The 10,000-nt window shown below is 44.5% G+C and overlaps 1 protein-coding gene across 2 annotated transcripts in view; it reads right to left on the minus strand.

Moving 5' to 3' along the window:
* Window positions 1-10,000, minus strand: part of LOC122248510 (calcium-activated chloride channel regulator 1) — a 40,841-nt gene that overhangs the window by 30,363 nt on the left and 478 nt on the right. For both annotated transcript variants that reach the window (XM_086532396.1, XM_043008563.2), the window contains exons 1-3: window positions 9,876-10,000; window positions 4,036-4,149; window positions 940-1,126 (exon numbers count right to left, since the gene is read on the minus strand). The exon at window positions 9,876-10,000 is cut by the window's right edge. In XM_086532396.1, coding sequence (XP_086388522.1) covers window positions 940-1,126; window positions 4,036-4,149; window positions 9,876-10,000 — 426 coding nt within the window. The remainder of the gene's footprint in view (window positions 1-939; window positions 1,127-4,035; window positions 4,150-9,875) is intronic.

A 10,000-nucleotide genomic window follows, 5' to 3' on the forward strand; every position in this document is an offset into this window, starting at 1 on the left:
GAAAGGGGTGTGGGGGAGAGGAGGAGGAAGAAAGGGGGTGTGGGAAAGAGGAGGAAGGAAGGGGGTGTGGGGAGAGGAGGAGGAAGGGGTAGGGGGGGAGGTAGAAGAGGAGAAGGAAAGGGGTGTGGTGGAGAGGAGAAGGAAGGGGATGTGGGGGAGGAAGAGGAGGTGGAAGAGGGGAGTGGGGGAGAGGAGGAGGAAAGGGTGTGGGGGAGGTTGAGGAAGGGGGTGTGGGGGAGAGGAGAAGGAAGGGGGTGTGGGGGAGAGGAGGAGGAAGGGGTAGGGGGAGGAAGAAAAGGAGGGAGGTGGAGGATGAAAGGGGGTGGAAGAGGAGATGGAAAAAGGGGGGAGGTGGAAGAAGAGGATAGATATACAAGAAAGAGGAAAATGAGGGAGAATGAAAGATAAATTAATAATTCGAAATTACATTCCACTATTGCATAAATGATACACATAAATACATCAATAGACAGTTAATACATACATACACACATACCCTCCCCTAACCCCTTATCGCCCCCCCTCCCTACCCTTCCCCTCCCCACTCCCACACCCTCCCCTCCTTTCCTTCCCCCCTTTCCCTCTCCCCCATTCCCACTTCCTCCCTCCCTCGCCTCCCCAGAGTTCCCACTCCCCCTAATGTACCCTTCCCCACCCATCCCTGCCTTACCCTTACCCCTCCCTCCCCTTCCAATACCTTATCGCCCTACCTATCTACCCTTCCCCTCCCCACTCCCATTCCCTTCCCACACCCTCCCCTCCTTTCCTTCCCCCCTTTCCCTCTCCCCCATTCCCACTTCCTCCCTCCCTCACTTCCCCAGAGCTCCCACTCCCCTTAATGTACCCTTCCCCACCCATCCCTCTCCCTGCCTTACCCTTACCCCTCCCTCCCCTTCCAACCCCAAACCTCATTAACCCCCCCCCCCCCCCTCCACTCACCTGGCGATCCGAAAGTGGCGAGCAGGTCCTTGTACATATGCACCGTGTAAGTGGGCGTCAGGTGGATATATGCTCCCGGTTCGCCACACCCGCCCAGCTGCAGTGTGTATGGGAAGTCCCCGTGTTCAGGGTGAGGGAGATCCACCCTTATGGCAGCCGTGGGGAGCCATCCGGATATGTTCGTAGACTGTAGGATAGAAGATGGAGGAGGGGTAGGAGGATAGGAGATGGGGGAGAGGGGTAGGAGGTGAGGTGATGGGGGATAGGAGAAGGAGGAGGGGTAGGAGGTGAGGTGATGGGGGAGAGGGGTAGGAGGTGATGGGGGAAAGGGGGGAAGGAGAAGGGGGTAGGGGAGATAAGGAAGCAAGAGGAGACGGGGGGAAAGTACGGGAGGGGAAGGGTGGAGAAGGAGGTGAGGGGAGACGGGGAGAAATGAGGAGAGTGGCAAAGGGGTAATAGATGATGAGGAAAGGGAGGGAAAAAAGGGGATATGAGGTGATGGAGAAGGAGTCACGGAGAGGGACGAGGAGAAAGGAGAAGAAGGGAAAAAAGTGGAGAGAAAAAAAGTTAGATAAATAGTGTTTACTCAATGCACAGTATCTAATATTGCGCAGTACGCCTCCCTTATCGTACGTTTGTTATGTTCACGCTGACATAGATAAGTCTCCCTTCTCGTAAAAGCATAGCAACTTAGTCAAGACCTTGGAAATAAATAAAAATTACGTCATTCTCTCTAATTCCAAAAAATAATAATTTTAATTCATTCCTACTGGCTCTGCCATTCCCTATAGAACTGATTCAACTATTCGTTTAATTATCAGTCATTCTAATCTATTTCATTTAGAGAAAAGAGGATGGAAAAAAACGATTAACAGTCGCTCTTCTAGGGAAGTTGATGAGCACTCATTTGACCTCATTATTTCCTCACTTCCGGACTTTTTTAAGCGCCATCTGTTGCTGTCTTCCTCGCGCCCTCTCCTTAGTGTTGATTACTCTTTATTCTCGATGTGTCCCGATCTCGGATTCTCCCTGTTCTCTGCTTCTGTTTCATCTCTCTCTTTCTCTCTCTCTCTCTCTCTCTCTCTCTCTCTCTCTCTCTCTCTCTCTCTCTCTCTCTCTCTCTCTCTCTCTCTCTCTCTCTCTCTCTCTCTCTCTCTCTCTCTCTCTCTTTCTCTCTTACTCTCTCTCTCTCTCTCTCTCTCTCTCTCTCGCTCTCTCGCTCTCTCGCTCTCTCGCTCTCTCGCTCTCTCGCTCTCTCTCCTCGCCCCCTCTCTCTCTCTCTCTCTCTCTCTCTCTCTCCTCCTCTCTCTCTCTCTCTCTCTCTCCTTCTCTCTCTCTCTCTCTCTCTCTCTCTCTCTCTCTCTCCCTCTCTCCCTCTCTCCCTCTCTCCCTCTCTCCCTCTCTCCCTCTCTCCCTCTCTCCCTCTCTCCCTCTCTTTCTCTTTCACCTTTTTCCCTCTTTCTTTCTCCTTCTCTCTCTCTCTTTCTCCTCCCTCTCCATTCCCTTCTTTCTCTCCGTCTCCTTTCTATCTGTCTCCTTCTCCCTCTCTCTCTCTCTCTCCTCTCTATCTATCTCCTCTATATCTCTCCTATATGATAATAGCCAATCTCTCCAACACAAAAACATTTCACAACCTACTCTTACGTAATGGGGCAAGCACGAGCCTGCATGCCCTTGCCTTCAGCCTACCCACGGATGTCCTTCCTCTCAAAATGTTTCAAGAAGAAAAAGCAAAGGTGTCGTAAGTGTATCCTGTCCTTCCAAGATAAGTTTTTTTTTTTTTTTCCTTTCTTTCTTTTTTTTTTTTTTTTTTTTTTTGGGGGGGGGGTACAGGATATCCGTAGATGGTTATTTCATTGAGAATGCTGTCCTTGGGGGGGATATTCTTTGAAACGGAGTAATATTCTGTTGTGTAACGGCTTCTCGAAAAAAAAAATCCGATGTAATTATAGGAATTTCTAATTATAAGTAAAAGTAAACACCAAGCTATACGAAAGCACGAGATAATCTCTCTCTCTCTCTCTCTTTCTCTCTCTCTCTCTCTCTCTCTCTCTCTCTCTCTCTCTCTCTCTCCCTCCCTCCCTCTCTCCCACCCTCCTCCCTCCCTCCCTCCCTCCCTCCCTCCCTCTCTCCCTCCCTCCCTCCCTCCCTCTCTCCCTCTCCCCCCTTCCCTCCCTCCCTCCCTCCCTCCCTCCCTCCCTCCCTCCCTCCCTCCCTCCTTCACCCTCCCTCCCTCCCTCCCTCCCTCCCTCCCTCCCTCCCTCCCTCCCCTCCCTCCCTCCCTCCCTCCCTCTCGCTCCCCTTTGAGCAATATTCGTCCGCACGCACTTCGCCGCCCCCCCCCCTAAAAAAAAAAAATCCTCAATGAGACAGCTTTGTTTTTCCAAGAGAGTGGCGGCAGGATCTCAAAGGCGTCGGCAGTTACGTGAGGAGAAACATCAAATAACTAGATGAATTTGCGTTTCCTGTCTCTTAGCAAAAGAAAAAAAAGAGAAAAAAGAAGAAGAAGAAGAAGTATACGCCGTGCTAAGTCTTCAGTTTTTTTTTGTTTTTTTTTTGACTAGGGTTGTCTTTACGTTATATATGTATAGGAATTTATTTATTTTGAATACTTATATTGCTGTTGTATGTAAAAAGATTATTCGCGGTGGTAGGATAAGGAGCTCGGAATTCCTGTTAGTTTTCGAATGACAATAAGAATAATATTAAATGCAGCCCTGTGATTTTTTTATTTGATTTAGCCATAAGAATATTGTGTGGTGTCTAAGTCTTATTTTCACAGTAATAATAATAAATGAGATATTGTAATGATTAGACTATTTGTATCGGTTCTAAGAAAGTAAAAAAAAAAATCAATTCTTCCAAAAAATTTAAAACACTATGATAGCTTATGAAACATTTTTTTTTTTTTTTTAAGAATTCACATTAACCAGTTAATGTACCTATATCAGAGACTAGTCAAATACTATTACCATATGTAACATATAGATCAATCAAAATTTCGACAGATTGAGACAAAAAAAAAAAATCCTCTAAACATCAAAAACATCAAAGAGAACAAACTAACAAACCAAAATCAAAGCCGACGGTACGTACCACATACTCCTCTCGCTTCTCCCACGACGGAGGTACAACAATGGTCACTTCCTTGAAGAAAGCGCGGTTCCTTGTCGCTTCGAAGAGCACCTTAGACCCGTCTTCGAACATTTTCTGAGGAGGAGGAGGAAATGTCATTTGGTAGATGTTGACGCCAGATTATTAATTCAACTGCCCATTTAAATGCTTGATGTCATATTTGTCGAATTCATATTTGTAATGAAACAAAAGTAACACTGGATAGGTTGCATCCAAAAACGATATTAGCAAAAAAAAATAATGAAAATTATGAAATGAGAAATACTTAGAAACAGCTGTTTGATGTTTTCCATTAGTTGATTACAAACAAGATAACATCCGAGAATCAGAGTTGGTGACTGATTAACTGTACTCGTTAACATGACTTCGGCAGTGTTTACCCTTCTTGAATACCTTTTCCAATGTACAAATGCATTAAGATTATTTAAATATGATGTTCCTCCTCTTTAAAACATACATAATAACAATTTAGATTATATATATTGATGCACACTCGGTTTGCTTTTTATTGTAAACGAACCAATAAGATTTCTTAGTCATAGAGGAAAGGCGTGTTTTTTTTTTTTTTTTTTTTTTTTTTGCGATTTTAACATTCGGGGATTTAGTAAGAAAGTTATAGAATAATGCACTCGAATGATACTAAATCTTCTGTCCTAATTTTTTTTTTTTTTTTTTTTTTTTGCGCAACTGTGTCAGGAAGTGAGCGTTATTCTGGTAATAATGCTTATTGGTTTGAAAACTGTTGAATCAACATAATTGCAACTGACACCCTCGTACTACATATATACTACGATATTTTCCCGTTTTTCTTTTCTTTTATTTTTTCTTTTATTTTTTTTTTTTTCTTTTGGTGGCTCAGTATTTATCGAAACTTTTAGTAAGAAACTTGCTATGTTGGTTCAGAATTTTCAAAACTTGAAAAAAATATTCTGCTTTGTCTTAATTTGTGTCCAGAAGACTTCAATATTTCAAGTTTAAATATTTTTTTATTAACTAACACTTTTTCTACTCTTTTTCATTCGTATTTCCCTTTGCATGCATATTTACTTGATAAAATGAAGACCAGGACATCTTAACTTGATATGTAGGAATACTTGCATACAGACAGGAGACCATAGAGCAAATGCAACAAAACTTATGCATAAATACCTATTATTTAAGTATACTTCATGAATGAATGAATTACGGATGAATTATGATGATGCTGGTAATGAAAACATCCGACATAAGAGACATAATTGTTACAAAAATATATGAGTGTCATCAGTATTATCGTAATATGTAATAATAATCTCTCTCTCTCTCTCTCTCTCTCTCTCTCTCTCACTCTCACTCTTACTCTCACTCTCACTCTCACTCTCACTCTCACTCTCACTCTCACTCTCACTCTCACTCTCACTCTCACTCTCACTCTCACTCTCACTCTCACTCTCACTCTCTCTCACTCTCACTCTCACTCTCACTCTCACTCTCACTCTCACTCTCTCTCACTCTCTCTCTCTCTCTCTCTCTCTCTCACTCTCACTCTCACTCTCTCTCTCTCTCTCTCTCTCTCTCTCTCTCTCTCTCTCTCTCTCCCGTTTTCTCGTTTTTCTTTCTTTTATCTTATTTTTTTCTTGTTCCTACTTGTGTGTTTTTTTCATTATTCACCATTTTTTTCTGCTGTTACTTTTTTGTTTGTTTGTTTTCTTTTTTTCTCTTTTATTTTATTGCATGAGTCTGTGAAAATTACTCGTGTGAATGTTTCAATTCCTCTCGTTTCTTCTTTTCATTCATATTTTGTTTTTGTTTTTTGTTGTTTTTGTTTTTCCGGCGTTATATGTCTCTTTTCTATTTAGTTTTTTCTTTGTTTTGTTATTGTTTTTTGTGTTATCTTTGCGTGTATTTTCTTTCTTTCTTTCTGTCTCTCTGTTATTGTTCCGGCTCTTCTTCTCGCCCTCCCTTCGTTCTCTTTCCGTCCTTTCTCCCTATCATTCTTTCCCTCCCTTTCTCCCTTTACTATTTTCTCTCTGCCTTCTTCCCTTCTCCCTTTTTGCCCTCCCTTCCTCGCTTTCTTTTTCGCTTCTACTCTGTAAGTTCGCCCTGCCCTCCTTTCCCCCTTCCTCCTCCCCTCCTATCCTCCTTCCCTCTCCCCATTCTTTTCTACCCTCCCTTCCTTCCTTTCCCTTCCTCTCCTCCCCTACCCTCCCTCCCTCCCTATTCCCCTCCTTCTTTCCCTTCCCCCTCCTCCCCACCCCTCCCTCCCTCTTTATTCCCCTGCTCCCCCCCCTTTCCCTTACCATAACCGTACCCAGAGAGTCTGGTTAATAAGGAGAAGGAGTTAGTGTCTTTTTAGAGTCACAATTCCATTTATCTTACTGCTCGGTACAGGATCTCTCTCTCTCTCTCTCTGTGTCTCACTGTCTCTCTCTACCTCTATCTCTGTCTGTCTCTCTGTCTGTCTCTCTGTCTGTCTGTTTCTGTCTCTGTCTCTGTCTCTGTTTCTGTCTCTCTTTCTCTGTCTGTCTGTTTCTGTCTCTATCTCTGTCTCTGTCTCTGTCTCTGTCTCTGTCTCTGTCTCTGTCTCTGTCTCTGTCTCTGTCTCTGTCTCTGTCTCTGTCTCTGTCTCTGTCTCTGTCTCTGTCTCTGTCTCTGTCTCTGTCTCTGTCTCTGTCTCTGTCTCTGTCTCTGTCTCTGTCTCTGTCTCTGTCTCTGTCTCTGTCTCTGTCTCTCTCTCTCTCTCTCTCTCTCTCTCTCTCTCTCTCTCTCTCTCTCTCTCTCTCCCTTTCTCCCTCTCTCCCTCTCTCCCTTTCTCTTTCTTTCGCACACTCATTCACTCATTCATTCACTCTCACTCACTCACTTACTCACTCACTTACTGACTCACACATTCTCTCTTTCTCTCGCTCTCTCTGTCTGTCTCTCTATCTATCTCTTTATTTCTCTTCTAATTTTCACTTTGCTGCTCCTTCCTTCATTCTTTTCCCTCATTTTCCTTATTTTTTCTCCTTGTCATTGTTTGATCATAATCGTAATTATATATATATTTTTTATACTATATGTCTATTTATCATTATATGTAATCATTATCACATACTATCAGTTTTTATCATTCAAATTTAATTTGTTATTACTACCATTTTCCCTATTTTTACCAATACCACCTTCATTATTATCAACTATATTGTTATTATTATCCTTATCATAATGTTATTACTATTACCAGTATCATTATCATAATCTTATATATCATACCGCTTTTTCATTAATTATACAATTCTAAATGTTCGCTTTAAAATAATTAATCCAAGAACAAAAACAACTAACCACAACAGGATAAAAATAAATAAAATAAAATAAAATCACATAGATTATACAAATTACGATGAAATATCACAGAGTTTAGTAAAATGATGTAAAACGAAATTAGACAAAAGTCTAAATATTCTCCATATACCTGCATTATATTTCACTAACATATTAGACATAATAACACTTATTTAATATACACACATTATTATCATTAATTAACCATCTATATACACTCGCATCTAAACACATGAATGTTTGCCATGGCGAGCATTACAACAATATAATGATATACTAAAAAACACACTGTGGCAACACACATACTTAAGAAAGCACACAATGAACGGGTATTATAAATAACTCTCTAATTACCAGACTCGCACGCGCACGGTGACACACACACACACACACAATTACATCCACATCCACACCCACACACAAAAACGCACACAAACGCACACACACACACACACGAACGGAACAGACGTGGGTCGTTGTCACATTCGGGCCAGATGTCCCTAGACGTCACTCTATGCTGTGACGTAATGGTGACGTCATCACACTCCGTGCAGTATTTCCTATGTGAGATCCTTGGCTTTAGCTCCTATTTTGCGTATTGTAGTGAGATTCTGAGAAACACGGAGTCTGAGAGAGGTTTTGTTGTAGCCCTTTGCCTTTCTTGGTGAGAAAGGGTGAATGAGAGAGAAGGGGGCGAGGGAGGGGGTAGAGAGAGTGAGAGAAAGAGGGATGGAGGGAGGGAGGGAGTGGGAGAGAGAGAGAGAGAGAGAGAGAGAGAGAGAGAGAGAGAGAGAGAGGGGGGGGGAGAGAGAGAGAGAGAGAGAGAGAGAGAGAGAGAGAGAGAGAGAGAGAGAGAGAGAGAGAGAGAGAGAGAGAGAGAGAGAGAGGGGGGGGGGGGGAGAGAGAGAGAGAGAGAGAGAGAGAGAGAGAGAGAGAGAGAGAGAGAGAGAGAGAGAGAGAGAGAGAGAGAGAGAGAGAGAGAGAGAGGGAGGGAGGGAGGGAGAGAGAGAGAGAGGGAGAGAGGGAGAGAGAGAGAGAGAGAGAGAGAGAGAGAGATGGATGGATGGAGGGAGGGAGGGAGAGGGAGAGAGAGAGGGAGGGGGGAGGTGAAGGAGAGAGTGAAAGAAAGGGAGGGAGGAGGAAAGAAGGAAGAGAGAGAGAGAGAGAGAGACAGACAGACAGACAGACAGACTGACAGACAGACTGACAGACACACACACACACACACAGACAAACAGAGAAAGAGACAGACTGACAGACAGAGAGAAAGATAGAGACAGAAAAAAAGAAAAAAGAAAGAGAGAGAATAGAGAGAGGCAGAAACAGACAGACAGAATGAAAGAAAGACAGACAGACAAACAGCAAGAGACGAGTAGATGCAAATGCTGCGAGAATAAAATTGTGGTTGCGTGGACGTAAATGACCAAGAAAAAATGTCGCAAACAACACCCTTACAAACAGACTAATGTCGACCGCACGTGTCAGACGAAATCCCTCTCAGCTGGACGAATTACAGGACGTCTCGAAATCTCTTAACCCTTTCGCCTCCTCATGCATAACCCTCTCTACCCTGCTCCTCCCCCTCCCCCATACCCCTGCCTTCCTCTCCTTATCCCCCTCCCCCTCCCCCATACCCCTGCCTTCCTCTCCTCATCCCCCTCCCCCTCCCCCATACCCCTGCCTTCTTCTCCCCATCCCCTTCTCCCTCCCCCATATCCCTGCCTTCCTCTCCTCCTCCCCCTCCCCCTCCCCCATACCCCTGCCTTCCTCTCCTCATCCCCCTCCCCCATACCCCTACCTTCCTCTCCTCCTCCCCCTCCCCCTTCCCCTCCCCCATACCCCTACCTTCCTCTCCTCCTCCCCCCCTCCCCTTCCCCCATACCCCTGCCCTCCTCTCCTCCTCCCCCTCCCCCTCCTCCTCCCCCATATCCCTGCCATCTTCTCCTCCTCCCCCTCCCCCAAACCCCTACCTTCCTCTCCCCCTCCCCCTCCCCCTCCCCCATACCTCATACAACTCCCTTCCTCTTCTCCCCCATACCCCCTCCCTCATACCCCTGCCTTCCTCTCCTCCTCCCCCTCCCCCTCCTCCTCCCCCATACCCCTGCCTTCCTCCCCCCCCTACCTTCCTACCTTCCTCCCCCTCCCCCTCCCCCTCCCCCATACCCCTACCTTCCTCTCCTCCTTCGCCCACTACTAGACAGACAGTAGCTCCGCGCCCCGCCTTCATTCTCATAAATATATTAATGTACCGAAGATTAACTTGATGATAATCGTGTGATTTATCTAATGTCACGAAGGTGGTGTGAGTCTGGTCGTGTTATGTGAGTCATCTGTTTCCTCTTCGTTCGAATTAATTAACTTGATGTTAACGATCGTTGAGAGTTATTTTTATAGGAGAGGAATTATTCATCGCAATTGTAATGATTTGATATTGTATTTGTAACTGGAGGGGATTCATTGGACTTCATATTAGTCAGTTATTTTGAAAGACTTACCTTGATGTTTTCTATAATTGTGGGATTTTCTGGAACACCCTTGCCTATGGCGACGACCACTCCTTCGTATCCGTTTTCATTTAACACTATATCTGCTTTCGTTAAGCCGAAGATCAGGCCGATTG

The sequence above is a fragment of the Penaeus japonicus genome, unplaced genomic scaffold (assembly GCF_977035675.1).
Source record: "Penaeus japonicus unplaced genomic scaffold, GWHDUDI00000001_assembly GWHDUDI00000037, whole genome shotgun sequence".
Lineage (NCBI taxonomy): Eukaryota > Metazoa > Arthropoda > Malacostraca > Decapoda > Penaeidae > Penaeus > Penaeus japonicus.